The sequence below is a fragment of the Felis catus genome, chromosome E1 (assembly GCF_018350175.1).
Source record: "Felis catus isolate Fca126 chromosome E1, F.catus_Fca126_mat1.0, whole genome shotgun sequence".
NCBI lineage: Eukaryota > Metazoa > Chordata > Mammalia > Carnivora > Felidae > Felis > Felis catus.
Genome location: NC_058381.1, coordinates 55597025 through 55619864, shown reverse-complemented (window position 1 = coordinate 55619864; position 22840 = coordinate 55597025). Strand labels below are relative to the sequence as shown.

The window sequence follows — 22840 nt, the reverse complement described above, 5'->3', positions numbered from 1 at the left end:
TCCTTATTTTTACGAATGAGGAAACTAGTGCTCAGAAAAGGTAAGAGTTCAGATTTAAACTCTGGTTTCTCCTATGAGAGCCTGAGAGACCATACTCTACCTCTTAGTTGATAATTGTATGACTTACTAGAAGGGTATGTGTGCTCACTGGCCAACTTGGTCTGAAAGGTGTTCTGTTTTTTCAAAAGTTTCAGAAATTTAGGCCCAGTCTTTAAGAATGGGAAGATTTTAGGGGCGCCTGGCTGTCTCGGTCAGTGGGGGGGGCAACTCTCGATCTCAGGGTTGTGTTTCAAGCCCCAGGTTGGGTGTGGAGTTTATTTAAAAATAAAATCTTACAAAAAAAAAAAAAAAGAATGGGAAGATTTTAATTCAAATGAGTGGTCAGCACATAAAGACATGATCCATGCCTTTTAGGAGTGAACTTATCTCTACCTTTTCACGAAAACCCAGGAGAGAGGTTAACCAAGAATATAAACTTCCAAACTGCCAAGAAGGGGGAGGCCACACAGAATCGAATGTTGTTCAATTTCTATGGAAATACTGAAAAGGGTCTGCCTTGAGGAAACATGCATGACATGGGAAGGCCTCCACTCTTGTTTGCTCAAGACTTTCCCATTACGATCTTGTAAACAGCCATTCTTGAGTCCTCCAAGTGTTGTCTGCATTTGTTGCAGGGATAGATTTACCCAGACAGGTGGAAGAGTCATGACTTAAGGGTTATAAACAGCTGCAGAGGCCAGGCTTGCTCGATAGTCTTGGTAGCAAGGGATGTGACCATTCCCCACCGCCGAGCATTAACCAGCCTTAGAACAGGCCCTCAAATCGGAACGACTGTAATTTTGGTCTAGTACATGCACCACCCCTGACAGCTAAATAGTAACATTAAAATGTGAAGAATTTCCAGTCGTTTTCAAAGGGATCGTCTTGGCTTGCTTTCTGTTGCTGACTCATAGTGCTGCTGCTTTGAGACTGTCATGTTTCCAAACGGGACACACAGTAGGTATTCAATGAATGTCAATTTGCAGCAGTAATTTTCATCCCTTAAGGAGCATGCCCTTACTATCTCACCATGAGTAAGGCAAGTAAGTGAAATGGTCAAGACAAATCTGCCCTGGGCTTGGTGGGGGCTGACCGAGCTTTTCCCTCAGTCAGGTAACTTTTTTAAGTGACAGTGAGCACAACTTGTGCCCAACGCTGGGCAGGTTTGTCCTTTGTCCAATCATCACCAAGATTTGGGGGTGGGGGAGGGGGAACTTCCATAGACCCACCCTGACCAGGAAGGGGGCGGGTTTAGGCCGAGCAGGGCCACCGCAGCCCGTCGGGGTGCCGCCCGATGCTTGGCACTTCAGGGAACCAATAGGAACGAAAGAACTATTTGAATTGGCCAATACAGGCACGGTGGGGGCGGGTTCTTTTGAGCCTTATAAAGGCTGCGGCCCGTGAGGCAGGCGGTGGCGGAGGCTCCTGCAGCGGTTGCTGGCGTTGCGGTGCGGAGCTGCTCTGCGCCCCTCGGACCCGACCTCAGCACTCTGCTCCCACGTCAGCCTACCTCGCTCCTCGGCACCATGACCACCACCACCACCTTCAAGGGAGTCGACCCCAACAGCAGGAATAGCTCTCGGTGAGGCTGCGGGGACGCCCCCGCTCGGCGCGGGGCTCGAGGGCAGGGAAGGCCGCCGTCCGGCGGGGCCACGGGGGCAGGGCGGCGGGTCGTTGGCGGTGACGTGCCCTGGCTGTCGCGCTCGTGCCCGGCCGGGCGGCGGGGCTCGGCCGTCTGCTCCGTCTTTGTGCCGTCGGGCGAGCCCGTCGCGCCGGCCCCGCCCGACTCCCGCTTCTCTCCCATTCATTCCTCCCCCGGAGCGAGGGGTCGATCGGGGAGGGCCGGGGCCGCTGGTCCTCGCAGTGCTGCGGGCTTTCGGTAGTCAGGCCAAGCGGACAGGGTTCGTTTCCTTCCCTTTTGCGGTGCGGCTGACCGGCCCCAGGGCGGTGGTCTTGGCCCCCACGTGCCGGGGCAGCCCCCGGGGCGTCCCGGTCAGGCCCCATTGTCCCACCTCTGGCCACGCGCTCTTGCCTCTGGCCCCGGGCAGGTGGCGGTCCCCCCCCCCCCCCGGTGGCCACCCCCTTCGGCCGCAGCGATTGAGTCTTGCGGGCGCTTATCCACTGGGGCCCGCCCGGCAGGTGGCATTTGTGGTCGGGCGGGGCTGGTCATCGCGACCCCCACGCCCGTCCGGGACCCAACCGTCAGCCCTCTGCGAAGTGCTTCTCCTCTGCTAACAAAGGAAAGACCCCTGCTCCTTCCCCTCCCGCGCCCACCTCCGAACGCAAAAGGGGGGCGAGCCTGTCCGAGTGGGTTTTCTGCGCTCAAACCTTCGGACCTCGGCCTTTGCATCCCACCTCTTTCCCTCCCCCTTTTGACGTTTGTCAAACGAGTTCTTCCCTGGCCCGGGTTCCCTAGCAGGAGGAGGTTTCCTGTTCTTGGGCGGGGCCGGAGACATCCATTGTCTCTTCCGTACTATCTGCACCTGGGATGCCGGGGCCTTTCTGGCCACAGTCGCTACTGCATTAGGGGATGAGGGCACTGGGTGTTTGCACTGGGATCCTTTTCCAAGCCCTTGCCTGACTTGGTGGAAGGGTTTGGAACCGGCGGAAGGTGTCCACATTGTCTCGGCTAATCGCACACTGTTCTCTTTTAAGACGGGATACAGGCATCTCTGGGATCCTGCTCAGGGCTTGTAGGAAGCTTAGGTTTCACTTTTTCTAGGCATCTATTCTTCATTGATCACGACCTGCAGTCGTGTGCGGCCAGCCTGGGGGTCCTGGGCAAGTGGCACAAAGGGAGCCATTTTGTGGGGCTAAGAAGACAGCCGTGAAATAGCAGTGCCTCACAGGGGTTGGAGAACTTGGGGACAAAAAGCTGGCCTCAGCAGCGAGGCTTAGGCGGCAGGTTGGAAATGACACCCCTTTTCAACTCATTCCTTTCCCTTATACAATGTAGGAAAGTGGGAAAGATTTAAAATAAATTAGTGGGTCCTGGAAGGTTGGGGACCTTGAGGAGGATAGACCTACAAAAATACTGGTCACTCCCTCTTCTGTTGTCATTCTTGCAATGAGATCATTTTTTTTGCCGAGGACACTGGAACACGCCGAACCTTTCTTTTTGTGCCATGCGGTCAACTTTCTGCTGGTCAAACTGTAGTGACTGGAACGTGAAAATTTATACATTATGTAAAAAAAATCAGGTTTCATTTTTTGGGGTTGAGTGTAGTTTAGTGCTTCATAAAAAATTTCAGTAACCAGGTCAAAGGAATCCTCATGCTAGTTTTTTGATATGGATATTCGAAATGTGAGACCAAATGGTTTTGGGTTCTGCAGAATAAATGCTTTCATTCACCTTTTGTCATCAATTTCCCTCCAGTATCGTGATCCTAGGACTGGAGCTTTGTCCTTTTATTTACTTCCTACCTTTACTTCCTCTGTAATCTCACCTAATTTTCCTTCAGTTGTTTCTGCAGTAACATTCTTCTGGCTCCATAAGCACATTGTAAATTTAGTCTGGGACGGGATGATCTGCAAAGATCACATGGGAACTCTGGCATCTAGAGAAAGAAGAAAGAAAAAGTGATTTTTGTTTTTTTTAATTGTTATCCGTGGTACATGGGTCCATTTTTGGTGAGTCTCAAGTAGGTAATCTTGGTTTAGTTACCCTGTGTGGTGCAGAAAGAATAGGAGAAACTTAAAAAATAAAATTGGAATAATTTCTGTCTTATGATCCAAATCCTTTGTTTGGGGATGTCTCACTGTTACAAACGGGCTTTACAACACTGACGTCATCGGAGTAGGTATTACCTGCTCTTGCAAGAGGAACACAGACCTTTAAAAAGTTGGGTGCGCGGAGCTTTGACTTTCTTTTTAAGCCAGTGTTTGGGCACTAGTGTCTTTTTTTCTTTTTTTAAGGCCAAAAAATACTTCCCAGACCATTAGGGTTCTGGAGATTTTCATCTGGCTAATTCATGAGGGTTTAATTACAATGATAAAGGAAAAAAAAAATCTAATCTCAAGGGAACAAGTGAATTTTGATTTTATTGACTCTTTGTTGATTTGGGTACAAACAAGGGATAAAAACCTGGTTGCTTCAAACTTTAACATGAGAGAAAGCCTATTAAGAATTTATGATACACCTTTAATTATGATTTAAACCATTTAATCAAGCAAACCTAAAATTACCAACTTTATATAATGTATGCCTGAATACACTTATCTTAATTCATATAATGAAATTAATCCAAGTGGATATTTAATATCTAAAACTTGAAAAAAAAAGTAGAGTTATAAATATTTTACATGTTACCAAAAACACAATGGGTCTCCCCAACCTCCCCTCCCCCACCACCTCCCCACCCGAGGGGGAAAATAATGACATTTTTATTTAGTGCAATTTCTGTATTGAATTATACTGTGGACACACACAAATCTGTGATCCAGGGGAGGACGCTAGAGGACCTACAGAAGAAATAGAAGACACTCTAAGATTGGAAAACATGGAAACTAATCAAAGCACCAGTACATAGGTGTGTAGGAAAATGAAAGAGAAAATGGCCTTCTGTGCCTCCTGTATTTTAGCACGTTGAGCACTTCTGTGCTGGCCAGAGACTGAGGATTTGGGTTCTGGTCCTTGTCACTGTCAGTTAACTAATGTTGGACAATTTCTTCAGAGGCTCTCGGGGCTTGACTTTGCGCTCTTTAAATTTTTTTTTTTTTTTACATTTATTTATTTTTGAGAGACAGAGTGAGACAAAGTGAGAGTGGGGGAGGGACAGAAAGAGAGGGAGACACAGAATCTGAAACAGGCTCCAGGCTCTGAGCTGTCAGCACAGAGCCCGATGTGGGGCTCGAACCCACCAACCATGAGATCATGACCTGAGCCCCGGAGTCAGACACTCAACCGACTGAGCCACCCAGGCGCCCCAGACTTTGCGCTCTTTAAAATGAGCCTGTTGAACTAGACAGAACAGAGCCCAGCAAACAATCACCCAAGGGCTAAACGCAGCGGGTACCTGATTTTTACATTTATAAATGGTTGCAAAAAAAAATTCATTTCATGACTTGTGGAAATTATAGGAAAGTCAGATTGCAGTGTCTATAAATAAAGTTTTATTGGAAAATAGATGCACTCGTTTGTTTGCATGTTGTCTGTGGCTGCCTCTGTGCCACATGACAGACCCCAATAGTTACAAAATACTGCATGATCCACAGGCCAAAAATATTTACTCTTGGGCACTTCATACCAGAAGCCGTCCTTTCCTCCGTGTTCTACCTGGTATTCTTTGAGCCTATGGAGAGCTCTACTAGTCTGCTTTATGGAGGAGGTTGAGGTTTAAGAGATGGGCCCGGTTTTGAGGGATGCTTGAGGAAAGGGTGGAGAGTGCTCTAGGCAGGAGTAAAGATGGGAGTAAATACCCCAAAGTGGAGATAAACCAGAACTGTTCTGGGGAACAGTGAGAAAATGACTGGATTGGTGAAGAAGATGGTAAGAACTAGATACGGTTGAGAGGCCATGTTGATAGTTTGTCACGTTACCTTGCATCTCTGCTGGCTTGTGGGTAGTGGCCACACGGGAAGAAGAGGCAGTGTTAGGGAGTCCAGGCCAGGGTGTCAGCAGAGGAGCCACAATTTCTGCTGAAAGATCCAAGGGGACACGGATGTCCACAAATGATCACATGCAGTGGCCAGTAGGAAAATTAGTACTGTCAAAAGAAAGATTGTCAGGGAGGGGAGCTTGGACTTCCGCTCAGGTCACAATCTCACGGTTGGTGGGTTCGAGCCCCACATCAGGCACTGTGCTGACAGCTCAGAGCCTGGAGCTTGCTTCGGATTCTGTCTCTCTCTCTCTCTCTCTCTCTCTCTCTCTCTCTCTCTCTCTCTGCCCCTCCCCAGCTTGTATGCTCACGCTGTCTCTCTCTCTCTCTCTCTCTCTCTCTCTCTCTCATTCTCGCTTAAAAAAAATGAATAAATGTTAAAAAAAATAAAGTTAAAAAAAAAGAAAGAAAGGTTGTCAGGGAATTCTAGAACCCAGAAGGAGTCTTTGAAAGAATTTTAGATGAGTGGCAATACAGAAAAATATGAAGTATAAAAAAGGACATTGAAATTCACCTGAAATCCTATCTGAGAGCACAAACCCTGGATGCCATTGTGGTATGGGTACTTCTCAGGCCTTTATGTCTAGTTGTGATGCTAATAGCTACGACTGCTGCCTTCTAAGCACAGTATATTGGATATTCTTAGAATAGTCTTATGAGGCAATTACTACTAACCTCTTTTGGTAGAAGATAAAAGCAGGGGCCACTGGGTGGCTCAGTTGGTTGAGCATCTGACTCTTAATTTCACCTCAGGTCATGATCTCAGGGTTGTGGGATTAAGTCCATGTTAGGCTCCGTGCTGAGCATGGAGCCTGCTTAAGATTCTCTTTTTCCCTCTTTCTCTGCCCCTTTCCTCTAAAAAACTGCTCTCTCTTTTAAAACAAAAACAGAAACAAAAGAACATTGGAAGAGAAAAGCAAAACAAAAGTCAAGCAGTTTATCTAAGATCACACAACCAGATAAATTTATCTCTGTACACGTCATTTTATGTAACACGTCATTGGGCTTATGTTTGTCTTCCAGCGTTTTTCATTCACTGTGTTTTGGGTAACTTTTCATATCCACTAATGAAGGTAACTCTCACCCTAACGTATACAGCTTTCTGTTGTGTGGACATGCTTTGATAATTAAGCCTTTGCTAATGGACAGTTAGGGTATTCCCAAATTTATTTGTAGATGAACATTTTTAAAGGAGTATCCTTGTATATATATCTGGTTATCTAATTAGGGCAATTTCTGGAAGTAGAAATGCTGGTTCATATAAAAAGCAAACAGTTGACACATATTATCAAAATGTCCTTTAGAAAGTTTGTACAGGGACACCTGGGTGGCTCAGTCTGTTAAGCATCTGACTTCAGCTCAGGTCATGATCTCACGGTTCGCGAGTGGGAACCCGAATCAGGCTCTCTGCTGTCAGCGCAGATTTTGCTTGGGATCCTCTGTCTCCCTCTCTTCTGCCCTTCTCCCACTGGTGAGTGTGCGTGCTCGCTCGCATGCTCTCTCTCTGCCAAAAATAAATATTAAAAAAAAAATTTTTGTACAAACAAAAGTTTGTACAAATGTGGTCCTAGTCTTGAAGAAAAGGGCTTTATTTCTAAGTATAAGATGAAAGCCAGAAACTGTGAAAAGATGGACGAATTAAACTTGGCAAAAATACACATAATCAGCAAAGGATAACATCACTAGTATATGAAATGCTCTCAAAAAATAAGTAAAAGAGGGTGCTTGGGTGGCTCAGTCAGACATCCGACTCTTGATTTCAGCTCAGGTCATGATCTCATGGTTCGTGGGTTCAAGCCCCATGTGGGGGCTCTGTGCTGACCACACGGAGCCCACTTGGGATTCGCTCTCTCTCCCTTTCTCTCTGCCCCTCCTCTCCCCTACCCTCTTCTCTCTCAAAATAAATAAATAAACTTTAAAAAAAATACATAAATTGAATAAATAATTTTGCCTAGCTGGAACTTACTTTGGTAAATAAAATTGAGTGAGGGATATGTTTTGTTTTATCAAAATGATTAGTCAGCCCAATGCAGTTTTTCCCACTGATCTAACATTTACTCCAGTGGCAGTCATTCTGAGAGAGAACTCTTATCTTGACAGAATTCTGAGGAGAAACTGGCAAACTCTTCATTGTGGTAAGAATTGTTAATGGATTCACTCATTAAGTGATAAAACATACTTAGGGGAGCCTGGGTGGCTCAGTCGGTTAAGTGTCTGACTTCAGCTCAGGTCTTGATCTCAAGGTCCGTGAGTTCGAGCTCCGTGTCGGGCCACAGCTCAGAGCCTGGAGCCTGTTTGTGATTCTGTGTCTCCCTCTCTCTGCCCCTCCCCCACTCGCGCTGTCTTTCTCTCAAAAATACATTAAAAAAATTTTTTTTAACATACTTAAAAATCAGATTTGAACAACTCATTAGCAAGCTTGATTCTAGTAGACATATAGAACATTAACAAATACACATTCTTTTTAAGAATATATAGATTTATAGAATTGAGTACATATTAGGCCATAAATCACATCTCATCACATTTCAAAGGATTCGTATCATACAGACTGTTTGTGTTGTAGTGAAAAACTAGAAATTAATAAACCAGAAAGACCCCTGTGTTTGGAAACTGATACATGTACTTCTAAATAATGTATGGGTCAAAGAAGAAAATAATGGGAAGGAGAAAATATTTAGAGTGGAACAATAGTTAAAAAAACAAAACTTGGAATGCCTTTAGAGGGGCACTTAGGAAGGCATTTATGCTGTAAGTGTTTAATTTTTCCTTTTCTTATTTTTAAAATTTATTTTTATCTTTTTCACTGTTTTAAAAAGTTTAAATTTTAGTTGACGTGCAGTGTGGTATTGGTTTCAGAAGTCATTGATTCAACACTTACATACAACACCCAGTGCTCATCACAAGTGTCCTCCTTAGTACCCAGCATCCATGTAGCCCATCGTCCCACCCACCTCCCTCTGTCAACCCATAGTTCTCTATCACTAAGAGTCTCTTGTGGTTTGTTTCCCTCTTTTCTTCCCCCCCCCCCCCTTCCCATATGTTTCCTTTTCTTTTCTAATATAAGGAGCTGTGTTTGCAAATGACAACTGTTCTTTATTTGGAAACTTGAATAAAATGGACATCCTCCTAGAAAAATATTTTTCTCAAACTGACTTAAGAAGAAATAGAAAACCAGACTACTCCTGTCTCCAGTAATAGAATTGAATCTGTAGTTAGAAAATCTTTCCTTCCATAAAACCATCTCCATTTTCTATGTTTTGAGCAGTGACAGGACAAGTTAAATTGAGTTCTTCCAGGGATGGGACACGTTGGTCAAGCCAAGCAGGAAGCTTTGGAAATGGACAAGTGCTGGGTTTCCTTGCTGAACCGAAAGCTATAGAGTCCAAAGGTGCCTGGTTATCGAACATTCTGTGAATCTTAATACCAGTTTCTCATACGGACTTCCTCCTTGTGGCTAATTGTTCATGTTTACTAGTGAGAATACTGTGGTGCAAGTGTATAAATGGGGCTCGCTGGCGATGCCTAGATAGGAAGAGACTAGTATCGCTCTCCATGGGTTTCTAAATTGGTCAACTAACTTTTATATGTATAATCTTCCATTTTTAATTTTGTTGAAAATAAAAATGGAAATGCTTTCTGAATAAATAACAAGATATGCTTCTAAACTTTTTTGCAAATACATCCAGCTGATACTATTAGGCAAGGTCTGTTAGGTCTTTGCCATTATCTAAAAGGGGACGTCAGCCAGGCTGTTATTTGTGATAACTTTCAGGCTTTTTCAGCTGTCTTCATGTCGGAAGTCCTTACTACAAATATTATAAAACAGCATTTTGTATCTTAACATCCAGTGTTGAATTTTTAAAAACTTTCAGTTTTTTAATTGAGAATAATCTATTAGTCTCAGGTGTACAACATAGTGATTCGACAATTCTATACATTTATGAAATGCTAACCACGATAAATGCAGTCCTCATACAAATTTATTATATTCTTGACTGTATTCCCCATGCTGTACTTTTCAGCCCCATGATGTATTTATTTTATAACTGGAAATCTGTATTTCTTAATCCCCTTTACCTGGTTCACCCACCTTCCTACCTGTCTCCCTTCTGGCATCCACCAGTTTTTTCTCTGTGTTTGTGATTGTTTCTGGTTTTGTTTTTTAATGTTTTGTTTTTTTTTTTTTTTTTTAACAAAGACCCCTGTGGGGTCTTTTTTTTTTTTTTTTAATTTTTTTTTTTTCTTCAATGTTTTTATTTATTTTTGGGACAGAGAGAGACAGAGCATGAACGGGGGAGGGGCAGAGAGAGAGGGAGACACAGAATCGGAAACAGGCTCCAGGCTCTGAGCCATCAGCCCAGAGCCCGACGCGGGGCTCGAACTCCCGAACCGCGAGATCGTGACCTTGTTTTGTTTATTTTTGAGAGAGAGAGAATGAGCAGGAGTGTGTGCATGTGGGGGAGGGGCAGAGAGAGAGGGAGACAGAGAAGCCAAAGCAGGCTCTGTGCTGTCAGCGCAGAGCCCGATTCAGGGCTCACACTCACAAACTGTGAGATCATGACCTGAGCTGAAGTCAACACTTAACCGACTAAGCCACCCAGGCGCCCCATTTCTGTTTTTTTTTTTGTTTGTTCATTTGGTTTTTTAGGTTCCACATATAAGTGAAATCATGTAGTATTTGACTGTTTCTGTCTGACTTATTTCATTTAGCATCATACCCTGTACATCCGACCATGTTGTCTGAAATGGCAGGGTTTCATTCTTTTTTATGGCTGAGCTGAGTAATAATCCATTTTCTTTATCCATTCATCTATCAGTTGACAGGTAGGTTGCTTCCATATCTTGGCTATTGTGAATAAGGCCGCAGTAAATGTAGGGGTGTATATATCTTTTCAAATTAGTGTTTTTGTTTTCTTTGGGTAGATATCCAAAAGTAGCATTACTGGATCATATGGGATTTCGATTATTAATTTTTTCAGGAAACTCCATACTGTTTTCCACAGTGGCTGCACCAGTTTACATCCCCACCAGCAGTGCACAAGGGTTCCTTTCTCTCCACATCCTTGTCAACACTTCTTGTCTGTCTGCTACTAGGCATTCTGACTGATGTGATCCAGTGTTGACTTTATACCACAACAGAATCAGTTCCCTTTTCCCATTAGCAGTTCTCTCTTGGAGGGGGTGGGGTGGGTGGGTGGGTGGGTAGGAGGAATGAATGGGTGAGGGAAATGAATTTGAAAGGTGTTTGAAAACATTTATGCTGAGAAATGTTTTGGCATGATCTGAAATGGATGTTTTTTGCCATTACTCCCAAGGGTTTTGCGGCCTCCAGGTGGTGGATCCAATTTTTCATTAGGCTTTGATGAACCAACAGAACAACCCGTGAGGAGGAACAAAATGGCCTCTAGCATCTTTGGGACACCTGAGGAAAACCCCCCTTCATGGGCCAAGTCAGCAGGTACTGCTTATATGTGTGACCACTGATCAAAGGTACAGACCCAGCATGAATAACTACAGTTGGTTTTGTGCTGAGGAGCAAAATCTAGCCCAACCATAATGAGATCAACAACAGTTAAGTCTTGTCACTGGAGGAAAGCCTGGGAGAGGGGTCAGCATAGGGATTGAAGTCAAATTGGGCTATTTGGTTCTTCTGTAGAATTTTTAAGCTCTCACTTAACCTGTTTGCTCATTTTTTGATACAAGACTAACATGAACATCATTCACAAAAGAAGTGTTTTGCTTTCGGTCTTTCTGTCATAGTCCTTAAGAAAGTATGTTTTAATTCAGGTGCCAAGTCTAGTGGTGGCAGAGAGGATTCTGAGTCATCTGGACCCCAGAGAAGGAACTCTTCTGAAGCAAACTCTGGAGACTTCTTAGATCTGAAGGTCAGTGTGACAACACAGGGTTGGGGGGGAAAGAAAGGCTTTGAGGTTAATCCGGTTTGGAAATTGACTTCCTTCCTATTGTAATAAGAGCTTCTGTTCTGTCACTAGAGCCTTACATAGAGGTGACTAGGGAAGGGCCTGAGGCCATACTGGTGCTGAAGATCCATAAAGAGAAAAGTCAGAAAACTGAAGTGACATGATCTGGGTTGGTTCACATACCTCTTCTACCAGTTGGATCAGTCTCTCTCTTTTCACTATCGATTTTGGGAACTTCTGGATCACACTTCCTACCTAAGTGGTATATAGTAGTGTGTGTGAGGTCAAAGACCTGACGAACGTTGCCCAGTTGTTCTGAGCTGAACTCGAGGAGACTGCAGCCTGGGTGTTATCATCAGTTGTCTGCAGAGGAACATGATCCCAATGTCCCCAGGCAGGTGTCTGGAAGCCTGGTAGGGTGGCCTCCTAAGTAGGGCCCTCTGAGCACACAGTGGTGTCAGCCGTCCCAGTGTGGAACCCTCTTAATGGACTTTGGAATTTATAGAGGCCCCTCGACAGCTAGATAAGGAAAAAGGAAAGGGAGCATGGAAAAATAAACTTACCAGTTTCACATTCTGATAAAAGATCCTCTGAAATGCTAATTGATATTAGGCCATCGGTGTAAATGTTAAGGTTTTTTTGGTGTGTTGGGTATTGCTGGCACCGGGGCAATTTGTCATGCAGCAGTTTTGTATAGCATTGTCCCAAAGTCAGTATAAAGGTTGTAATGTAATTGTGTTGTGGCCTGACCCTGAACTTGACTGCATCAAAATGAACTTCCACGTTTGGTTTCAAATAGTAGCCTCTCAGAACTGTGACTGCTTTATTTGTTACAAAATTAAAATCTGAAGTAAAATTTTCTTTTCTTTTCCAGGGAGAAGGCGACATTCATGGTGAGTCCTTCTGAAGTACACATTTCTGGTTCTGTAAATGATTTTAGAATAGAGTGGAATTTTTCTTGAAATAGTGTCTTGGGGAGTGAAACCTGGCTTTGCCCCAAGGGCCAGCACAGCATACCCTGGGTGGAGAGCAAAGAAACACAAAACTGGGAAGTTAGCAAACATGGCCACATGTGCGTCCGCCGCAGTGAGAGCAAGGCCGGGAATGCACAAGAAAGGAAAAATGGAGAGTCCTTCACAGATATGTGTGCAGTAGTCGGGCTGGTGGGTGTTCCTGTTAATGAGAGCTTTTTAGTAAAAGACTCTGGCATTTCAAGCTTGGCACACAGCATTTAATTTACAAACTTTGTTTGATTTTACACTGAGGTGCTTATTCAGCAAGACGTCGGCAACTCTGTGATCTCGTGGCTGATGATTTAGGAGGCAGATATAAATTTTCATCCGTGTTACCAATTATATGTGGAAATGAGCTATAATCATTTCTTTAATGATGTTAAGTCTTTGAAGTATTTATTGGCACTTCCTTAACAAGTGCCAGAGAATGACTATTGCATGTAACGAAAGGCGTAAGTGTGTCGGGCAGCAGGAATCGGGTGAAAGTTGACTCGTTGAAATGCAGCAGTCAGAAGGCCCTCTGATCCAGAAAGAAGACCATTACATTTTGTGAGGCAGTCTTCCCGTGAAACAAGTGTTGTGGAACCAGACTCCTCTTCTGCCCTCTCACACAGCGTTTCTTTCTTTTAAAAACAAAATTTTTTTAACGTTTATTTATTTTTGAGACAGAGAGAGACAGAGCCTGAACGGGGGAGGGGCAGAGAGAGAGAGGGAGACACAGAATCCAAAGCAGGCTCCAGGCTCTGAGCTGTCAGCACAGAGCCCGACGCGGACGGGGCTCGAACTCACAGACTGCAAGATCATGACCTGAGCCGAAGTCTGATGCTTAACCGACTGAGCCACCCAGGTGCCCCGCAGACAGCGTTTCTTGATGGGCACGGTGGGAAGAGAGTCTATTGGGCCTTTGTGAGCGTTACCTGGGTTCTTCCTCCGTGAACAAATCACTTTCTCACTGGATTGAAGATGTATTAGTTATTGTTCATGTCCAGTGTGTTCTGTCTGAAAAGACTCTTCCGGAGTTTAAAAAAAAAAAAAAAATCTTGAAGTCTTTTCAGTTCTGCTGCTTTTCATATTCTGAAATACTTCCACTAGCAGACCTTACTTAGCAAGAATTAGCTAATCCTTAGTCACTACTTTTGGGCAATGGATATAGTTACAAATTTGGGAAGCCTGGAGAAGGATGAGAGGGCCTTGATGGAGTTATAAAAAAAAAAAAAAAAGTGTCACTTGACATGCTACTAGTAATTCTCTCCCAGCTCGGTTTTTTTTCAGATTCTTCAGGTGAGTAGCACACTCATGAAATTGTCATGAAATGACAAGGGGCACAATGATTCAAGATCCATCTGGGGGAGTAGAGATCAACCCCGATTCTGTTGCCAAATTTACTTCGAAGCCAAGCTATTCTGCTTGGTTTAAGATAGATTTGGTTTGGATATAAGGAAGATTGCCGATCTCTCTTAGAGAATTAAACCTAGGGATGGCTAAAGGGAGCAGTGGGAAATCTGCAGCAGAGGGAGTAGGTCCGCAGAATTTAGGTACAAGTCTTTCCTGCCTTTAGGCAAGTTAGTCTGCTGCATCTCTTGCTGTTCTGATTCTTTCACCCTCGTAATGAACCACTTTATCATTTATCCTGACGTAGGTATCTGTTCAGTGCCTTGTTGATTTGCCAAAGAAGAAAGACAAGTCAGGAGTATATTAGATGTGTATTATGGTGAAGTGTTTGTTTAAAGTCCCGTTTTTCAGTCATTAGATTCAACAAGCAAAAGCTTTCTCAGTCAATCCTGTATAAGTTTCTAAAGCCTCTCAGTTCCTGTACTTATTACTTCATTACAGACTAAGGGGACATAGTAACAGACTAGCCTCTGTTCTTTTTGGCTGGAGCATTTCTGACTAGACAAAGGAGCATTTATTTATTAAAAATGTTTATTTATTGGGGGGGGGTGTGGGGCAGAGAGAGAGGGAGAAAGAATCCCAGGCAGGGTCTGAGCTGTCAGTGCAAAGCCCAATGCAGGGCATGAACTCACAAACCATGAACTCATGACCTGAGCTGAAGTCCAAAGCTTAACCAACTGAGCCACCCAGGTGCCCTGACAAATTTGAGCATTTATTTTTTTTTTATTAAAAAAATTTTTTTAATGTTTGTTTATTTTTGAAAGAGACAGAGCATGAGTGGGGGAGGGGCAGAGAGAGAAGGGGATACAGAATCTGAAGCAGGCTGCAGGCTCTGAGCTGTCAGCACAGAGCCCAATGCGGGGCTTGAACTCAAAAACCGCGAGATCATGACCTGAGCCAAAGTTGGATGCTTAACCGACTGAGCCACCCAGGTGCCCTGACAAAGGAGCATTTAAATTAAGGCCTACTGTTGTTTATCCTCCATATGTGCTTTTTTTCTTTTTCGGCATGTTATCTAGTGAAAGACAAAACAGTTCCTTTAATAATGAAAGAGGGGGGATACCTGGATGGCTCAGTCTGTTAAGCATCAGACTCTTGATGTTGGCTCCAGTCATGATCTCATGGTTTGTCAAATCAAGCCCCGCGTCAGGCTCTGCACTGCGAGTGTGGAGCCTGGTTGGGATTCTCTCCCTCTCCCCCACTCTCTCTTCCCCTCTCCTGATCATGCACGCGCTCTCTCTCAAAATCAAAACAAAACAATAACAACAAAAAAAACTTTAAAAAAAATAATGAAAGACAAATATAAGAATTGTAGGTGTGAGCTTGATTTATCCAAAAATCAGTAGGAAATAAAGGATCACGGTAGAGCTGCAAGGTAATGTTTTGTCCTTTAGAAGTACTCATAACTGCTTGATCCAGGCAGACAATGGATACCTGTGAGAGCCTGTGCAGCGGTGAGGCCAAGTCCTAGTAGCAGCAATGAAATTGCTTGAACTGATAGGCTGGCTGGCTCAAGTGGAACTCATGCCCCGTATTTGTCCATCTTGGATTATTTCAAATCATGGGTTTTGGGGTTTTGTTTGTATTTGTGGTAAATGGGACATATTTTTCTAGGTTATTCACGGGACACTTATCAGAAGACTTGGGTTCTCAGTGTTGATGCATTTAATCCTGCTTCCCGTGCAAACAAGAATGTAGCAACAGGAAATTAAGTCGTGACCCTTTCTCACCAAGCTTTAAGTTAATTATCATGAGGGCTGTCATTCTGGAAAGCTCCATACTGATTTTTACTTGTAGTTCAATACTATAGAACATCATGTGTTATGTTACTTCTATAGAATGTTATAAAAATTCTTAAAAGGAAATGTCAAAAGCAGCAGTAGCATATTTCTGAGATTTTGTTGAGTTTCTCATTGAAGACTTCTTCCCCCTTGGACTTCTCGGTATCAGTTCGCTAAAACTTGGTATACAGGTGCTTTTAGGAACATGAGCTTTTAATGGTTAGTCTTTGGGGAACTTAAAGTACATTTTTTCAAAATTAGAACTTTTCATCGGTGTCAAATATGAGGGCCATATGAATTTCTTACATGGTATAGATCATAACCAGTATTTATTTCTGTTTCGCTACTTCCAGGGCTTTGGAACACCTTAATCTAGGGGAGGAGGGAATAAATGTCTTTAAACCTTAAGGTAGTTTTCTCCCAAGTTTTATGAATTAGTGTTTGGTTTCTTACACTAAAGTTGCCTTTGTGTGTGTGTGTGAGAGAGAGATTGAGAAGAGATTTTTATTTTTTATTTTTTTATTTTTTTTAGCATTTATTTTGAGAGAGATAGTACATGCATACATCCAAGCAGGGGAGGGACAGAGAGAGAGAATCCCAGCAGGCTTCACGCTGTCAGGGCAAACAGAGCCCATCTCGGGGCTCGATCTCATGAACTGTGAGATCATGACCTGAGCAGAGATCAAGAGCTGGGCACTTAACCAACTGAGCCACCCAGGCACCCCAAGAAATTTTATTCTAAATTTTTTTTTTAATGTTTATTTATTTTTGAGAGCTACAGAGCACAAGTTGGGGGAGGGGCAGAGAGAGAGGGAGACACAGAATCTGAAACAGGCTCCGGGCTCTGAGCTGTCAGCACAGAGCGCAATGCGGGGCTTGAACTTGGGAACGGTGAGATCACGACCTAGGCCAAAATCAGATGCTTGACCGACTGAGCCACCCAGATGCCCTAAGAGATTTTATTCTAAAGCAGGTGTGAGATTATGCAACTGAATTGAGGCCTGGCATTTTACTGTCACTTTGGACTTTGAACAAAGGCTTCCATATTTTGGAAAATGCCTCATTAAGAATATATATTTGTTGGGAATTTCACAGATTAGTGAATCATCAAGCAGTCTCTAGGATGCTGGATAATAGTACACTAATTCTGAAGCCTTTAATATGGAAAGTACCTAGTTAATATATATGGGAGTGATCTAATTAACGGAGATATTACTAATCAGTAGGGGAAAGGTAGACTCTAATAAATGATGTTGGTACTATGGGTTATCTTTGTGATTAGAAAAAGAAATCAGGCTCACCTAGTAATCATGGAAATGTAACATGAAACAGGAATGAAATAATATTTCACCCATCAGTTTGGCAAATTTTAAAGTGAGGTGGTTATCAAATGATGGATGTGCAAAGGTGTACGGACAGCACAGTCTGACATGGGTTGGGGGTAGAACGTGGCACAGCCTCCTCTAGGGAGGGCGATGTATAGTGTCTGTTCAGATTGAAGATGGTAGCCCTTGTTTCCCCGTGGGCACCTTTGCCAGTCTATATACATTCCAACTTTGTTTGGAATGGTTGGGTCGGTTCCAGTTTTCATGACTAGTACAGCTAATGCAGTACTGTATTATATCAAATATATTGAATCATGTGATAAAATACTATAAAGGAGTTAAGTAGGGTAAATTATGACCATGTGTATAAATATGGGTAAATTTCTGAGTATAAAAAAAGGAAGTTGGAATCAGTACAACAACAACAAAACCCTGGGAATAAAGTACGCTTATAAGTAAGTATAACAGAGGGGCTAGAATGGACACAATTCCGAGTAGGGCCTCTGGGAGTCCAAAGAAGAGACCTACACGGAGGTGGACTTCTAATTTAAAATACTACATCTTCATATATTTGTACAATTTAGAAATGAGCACACACAGAAAAAGGCCTGGGGACAAATAAGGCAAAACACTAAGTGGTTAGTTTTGGGTTGTGGGAACATGGGTGAATGATTCTTGTCTTATATATCTCTAGGTATGATTTAAACCATCCTCCAAAAAAAAAAATCTTAAGACTCTCCATCTTTCCTAGAAATAGTTGCTTAGTAAGCCTGAACCTCCTTCTGTTTTTCTAGAAAACGTGGACACAGATTTGCAGGCCAGCCTGGGGCAGAGCGAGGAGAAGCCCGTGCCCGCTGCCCCCGTGCCCAGCCCGGTGGCCCCGGCCCCAGCGCCGTCCCGAAGAAATCCCCCTGGCGGCAAGTCCAGCCTCGTCCTGGGTTAGCTCTGACTCTCTTGAACTCTGTCGTTTTATTTGTTTGTTTTCTCCATGCTTGTGAACTGCACAACTTGAGCCTGACTGTACATCTTTTGGATTTGTTTCATTAAAAAAGAAGCACTTTATGTACTGCTGTCTTTTTTTTTTTTTTTTTTTTTTTTTTTTAAGAACAGGTTTCTCTTTATCTGTCCTGATTCCTCCGGGTCTGTAGGCCATGGCATGAGTGTTTTCTAGTAGTAGATTGGAGGGAAAGTTTTGTGACACTTAGTATGGTGTTTTTAAGAATAATCTGGTTCCAAATGTGTTAGAGGATCTTTTGTACTGAGGTTTTTAAAACCCTTTTCTTGTCAGCTTTACTTGGGTTTACCAAGCCTTGATTGGGCAGACCAGTAAACAGTCCACAGGCATGTTCCTTCAGGCCCCCAAACACAGGGTTGTCTTTATGCCAAACCTACTCATTGTAGCCCTACCTTGTCCGTGCCCTTTGCTAAAAGCATCTTCCTGTGCCATATGGAACAGTAGAGGTCTGTGCCTCATGCCTTGCTGCCTGCAAAGCAAAAAAAAACAAAAACAAAAACAAAAACTGCCTTTTTAATTTTTGAACCTTAAGAAATAAGCCAGATACTAACTCAACTAGCTGATGAGCTAAGCCTGCTGCTGTCTTGCAGAGGAAGGCTTCGATGTGCACTCAAACTGACAAATTTCCAAGTGGTAAAGCAAGCGAGGGCGGTGGCCACACAGAAGTGGGTCTTCGTCATGAACAGACCCCAAGGGGGCAGTGCTCTTCTTAGATAACTTGAAGCCGTGTGCATGATGCTGGTGCTTGACCATGAACTGAAGTCTCATCCTTAACATGTGTGTTGTACTTCACAATCCTGGACTGTTGCTCAAAGTAAACATTGTGCAAATTTGGAACATCGTGTCCTGTGTCATCTTTTTGAGATCGTTTCACTGTTCTACCTGTTCAGTTGCTTTTTTCTTTACTATAAATCCTGTTGCCCAAGAACCGATGAGTCACTAAAGTTAAAAGACTATTGGAAGGCCCAGAGAAGTAAGTGGGCTTCTCTCAAAAGAGAACAGGTTTACAGTCATAGCAGGAGTTCAAAATGCCAAAAAGATAGTTAACTGATACCTGTGCTAATAAAATACAGGGATACGGATAAATGATAAAATATTTATTAGGTAATATATTTTAGACTCTTCTACCCACTCTCTGTGCTGGGCAGTAACATGTAAGTTTTTAAGTCCTCTCCTCCATCAAGGTGCTTCTCAATGGTAGGTGGCTACAGAAGAGCACTCCAAAGGAAGGGGAGGAGGATCTGAGCAGACAGAAGAGAGGAAAGCTCTTGGCGTTCAGGCAGAAGGTTCCAGACCAACATGCTATATTTATATTAAATGTCCAAATTGGGCATTAAGACTTGGCTTTTAGGTCTAGTTGCACTACTACCCAACTGTGTTCTTTAGGATTGTCATCTTGGATCCAGTTTCCTATCTTAAAATGTAAGACCGTTGAGACGATGAGCATAACCACTGGCTTCATTTGAACTATTGGGACATTTCTTTGGGAAGAATAGATTCAGGGGGTGTAAAGCTTTTCTCCCTTAAGGTGCAAAGAAAGCATCTGCAAAATGGAGAATCAACAGCTTTGGTATAGGATCCGTCTGATTTGATGAAAACAGGTTAGCTCTGCAAATACCAGCCTGAGTTATGGTTTCTATTGGAACCTCTTTGGAAGTAGGGAACCTGTCTGTACCCTTCTCTAATGGTGGGGATCCTGGAAAAGAGATGTCCCTGATTTGTGTCACACTTGTACCTTGGCTTTAAGTTTTTATTTTTTGAAGATAAGTGCCTAATCAAATTTCAAGTGTTGTGAGGGAGGGACAGCTCTGCCAATCATTCAGATACTATCAGAACAGATTTTATGAAATTCTATGTAACATGTTTGCTAAGGGTGTTAAATTTTCTACTTAGAAAGCTTAGGGTTTACAAAGTGGAGTTGAATGATTTTATGATGATGGCAGAACAATCAGTATTTCGTTGAAACTTTGGCCTGGGTATAAACTGGGTATAAACCCAGTTTGTGTGACTTGAATGGGAAGGAGGGGGAACATTGGAGGACTCACTATTGCCTACAGCGATTGTACCTCTTCTTGAGAGTTTTTTAATTAGATCACTTTAGAAGGAGAGGCTAGTCTCCCCTTTGTAATGTGTTTCAACATTGGTTTGGAAGTACTGGGTGCTCAGATGGGGAACTAGAGGAAGATGGGTCACTTAATCAAATCTGAGTTTATGGTTTGTAGGAAAATGTATTTGGACGTAGTCAGGAAGTTGAGAAAAATCTACAAAGGAGCGTCAACAAAACTTAGCCATGTTAGGCATTTTCTAGAGGAGGCTGTAACTGCCAATTCTAGAACAGCGGTGTCCCTTCCACAGAAAGGACCTTCCCCGATTACCTGAGCTTGTTGGAAATCGTGTCCTCTGGGTGGGACTGGAGGCATGAAGTGGATGCTCCCAACTCTGGTTTATGAGTTCATCTCTTAGGAGCTCTACTCACACGAGTCAGGGGTCTTCAGCAGTCATTCACTCCAAAGTTACTGGGAGCCCCCATGATTCGGGCCTCAGGGAGTTCTGGCCCGGGATCCGGCGCGATCCTGTGCCCTGTCCCACAAGCAGGGAGGGCAGAGTTGTGCCGGTGGCCCCGGGACTCGCGGTCGCGACTCTAAGGGCGGAGCCAGCCCCACAGGATTCACCCATCGCAGAATTTGAGATCCGCCCTCGAGCAGCCCACGGCCCGCCCGGGTCCGCTTGGGGTGAGCGGGTACGTTCCCCCGCGGAGTTGGGGGAGGTACACGTGCAGGCGGGCGCGCTCTCGGGCCGCCCCGCGCCGCCTCCAGGGGAAAGTCGCGCCCTCCCGCGACGCCCGGCTCACCGGCGCCCATGCAAATGAGCCCGGTGCGCCCGCCCACCGCGCGCCTCCGGAAGCTGCGGCCCGCGCCTGCCCGCCCACCCCTCCCCCCCCAGTCCCGGCCCAGCCTCTGCGGCGATGGCGGCGCGGCGCGCGCGGCCGGTGCGGGTGCTGGTGGACATGGATGGCGTGCTGGCCGACTTCGAGGCCGGCCTCCTGCGGGGCTTCCGCCGCCGGTTCCCCGGGGAGCCGCACGTGGCGCTGGAAAAGCGCCGCGGCTTCCTCGCCCGCGAGCAGTACCGAGCCCTGCGGCCAGACCTGGCGGTAAGTAGGGAAAGGGCGGGAATGCAACGCCGGGTGTCCGCGGGCAGGGAGCCCCAGTCCCCACAGTGTCCCCGGGAGCGAGGAGTCCCGACCCCGCAGGATACCCGGGAGCAAGGGCCCGGACCGCACAGGATGCAAGGGAGCCCGAGCCCCGACCCCACACGGCACCCAAGAATGGGAGCCCTCCCCTTGGGCAAGACTGTCTTCCCCCTTTGTTTAACAAAACCCTCCGTTTAGAATCCATTGTTCGCCTTGGACGAGAAAGTCTGTCAGAGCGCTTCCCCCTTAGCAAAATCGTATCCCCGAGGCTTTGATTTGGAGACCAACCCCCCCCAGGAATCTTTCGAGAGTCCTCTCTGGGGCTAGATCTGCTGGAGGCAGAAGCTGGGACAAGAACATGGTATCTTTCAGGACAAAGTGGCCAGTGTGTATGAAGCCCCAGGCTTTTTCCTAGACTTGGAGCCTATCCCTGGAGCCTTGGAAGCCCTGCAGGAGATGAACAACATGCAGGAGTGAGAAAGGGCAAAGAGGGGAGGGGCGGTGGAGAAGAAGGGAGGGCACCACCCTAAGTCTAACCTGCGCCCCTTGCGTGCAGCACCGAAGTCTTCATCTGCACCAGCCCTCTGACGAAGTATGAACACTGTGTGGCCGAGAAGGTGCGGCTGCCCCAGCGCTTGATAGCAAACTGCTTCCTAAATCCTGAGGATTAAAGTAAACTAGCAGAGGGGCACCCGGGGCTCGGTCGCTTAGGGCTCAGGCTCTGTGCTGAAGGTGCCTAGCCTACTTGGGATTCTCTCTCTCCCTCTCTCTCTGCTCCTCCCCTGCTCTCTCGCTCGTGCTCTCTCTCAAAATAATTAAACTTAAAAAGCCCCTTTTTTAAATAAACCGGCAGAAACACAGGAAGTGTGGGGGGAGGGGAGCAGCGTCTCTCAAGGGCTGGAGACCCCACTCCCACCTACTTACTCACTGGCCCTGCTGACCGACCTGTGCCCCCTCCACAGTACCGCTGGGTGGAGAATCACCTGGGGCCGCAGTTTGTGGAGCGCATTATCCTGACGAGGGACAAGACGGTGGTCTTGGGGGACCTGCTCATTGACGACAAGGACACCATTCGAGGTTAGACCCGTTTTCCTGGCAACCTTCCAGGCATTTGGCCTGCTGGATTAGGGAGGGAGTAAAAATAACCAGATTATAGACTGCATCTCCCTGCCTTTCTCTTGCATCCTGTCCCAGGCCAAGAGGAGACCCCAAGCTGGGAGCACATTTTGTTCACCTGCTGCCACAACCAGCACCTCGCCCTGCCCCCCACAAGGAGACGGCTGCTCTCCTGGAGTGACAACTGGAGGGAGATCATAGACAGCAAGCGGGGGGGCCGGGACAGTGGGTAGTAGCTGAAGGAAGGGAAGGCAGGCCATCAGGGAACACTAGCAGAGCTGGGTGACAGGGCAGTGCCATGGCGGTGGCCACCGGCACCGTGGAGCAGGGAGACACAGTAACCTCGGTTCTCACAAGGCAGCCACCTGGAACCCACAAGACAGCCGGCAAGGAATCATGGTGGGAAAACTACTCAGGAACCTTTTTAATAAAACACTTTGGCTCACCA

General features: G+C 45.2%; 2 protein-coding genes and 1 long non-coding RNA gene across 5 annotated transcripts in view; 2 read left to right on the top strand and 1 right to left on the bottom strand.

The window, feature by feature from the left end:
• LOC111557784 overlaps positions 1–21005 on the bottom strand; it is a 33032-nt gene extending 12027 nt beyond the window's left edge. Inside the window, exons 1-3 of one of the 3 annotated variants that reach the window (XR_006589943.1) lie at positions 20462–21005; positions 5578–5744; positions 3486–3596 (exon numbers count right to left, since the gene is read on the bottom strand). This is a non-coding gene — a long non-coding RNA (uncharacterized LOC111557784). Of the gene's footprint in view, positions 1–3485; positions 3597–5577; positions 5814–20461 lie in introns of those variants that run through there. The other 2 variants (XR_006589944.1, XR_006589945.1) reach the window with 2 other exon arrangements.
• On the top strand, positions 1432–18133 carry JPT1 (Jupiter microtubule associated homolog 1). The gene is made up of 5 exons (XM_003997141.6): positions 1432–1621; positions 10955–11097; positions 11427–11524; positions 12435–12453; positions 17866–18133. The coding sequence occupies exons 1-5, from the start codon at positions 1566–1568 to the stop codon at positions 18012–18014; spliced, it is 465 nt and encodes a 154-aa protein (XP_003997190.2). The 5' UTR covers positions 1432–1565; the 3' UTR covers positions 18015–18133.
• Positions 21006–21018: 13 nt separating the features above from the next.
• On the top strand, positions 21019–22840 carry NT5C (5', 3'-nucleotidase, cytosolic). The gene is made up of 5 exons (XM_011289437.4): positions 21019–21237; positions 21649–21749; positions 21833–21893; positions 22239–22353; positions 22471–22840. Exons 1-5 carry the CDS (start codon positions 21052–21054, stop codon positions 22623–22625), a joined length of 618 nt encoding a protein of 205 aa, XP_011287739.3. The 5' UTR covers positions 21019–21051; the 3' UTR covers positions 22626–22840.

What these genes read in the sequence shown, in the direction of transcription:
- JPT1 (XM_003997141.6), top strand. Translation starts at nt 1,566, where the DNA reads ATGACCACCACCACCACCTTCAAGGGAGTCGACCCCAACAGCAGGAAT. An exon ending in AACAGCAGGAATAGCTCTCG is followed by an intron (nt 1,622 to 10,954) that starts GTGAGGCTGCGG and finishes ATTACTCCCAAG; the next exon opens with GGTTTTGCGGCCTCCAGGTG. An exon ending in TTCATGGGCCAAGTCAGCAG is followed by an intron (nt 11,098 to 11,426) that starts GTACTGCTTATA and finishes GTTTTAATTCAG; the next exon opens with GTGCCAAGTCTAGTGGTGGC.
- NT5C (XM_011289437.4), top strand. Translation starts at nt 21,052, where the DNA reads ATGGCGGCGCGGCGCGCGCGGCCGGTGCGGGTGCTGGTGGACATGGAT. An exon ending in GAGATGAACAACATGCAGGA is followed by an intron (nt 21,750 to 21,832) that starts GTGAGAAAGGGC and finishes CCTTGCGTGCAG; the next exon opens with CACCGAAGTCTTCATCTGCA. An exon ending in AACACTGTGTGGCCGAGAAG is followed by an intron (nt 21,894 to 22,238) that starts GTGCGGCTGCCC and finishes CCCCCTCCACAG; the next exon opens with TACCGCTGGGTGGAGAATCA.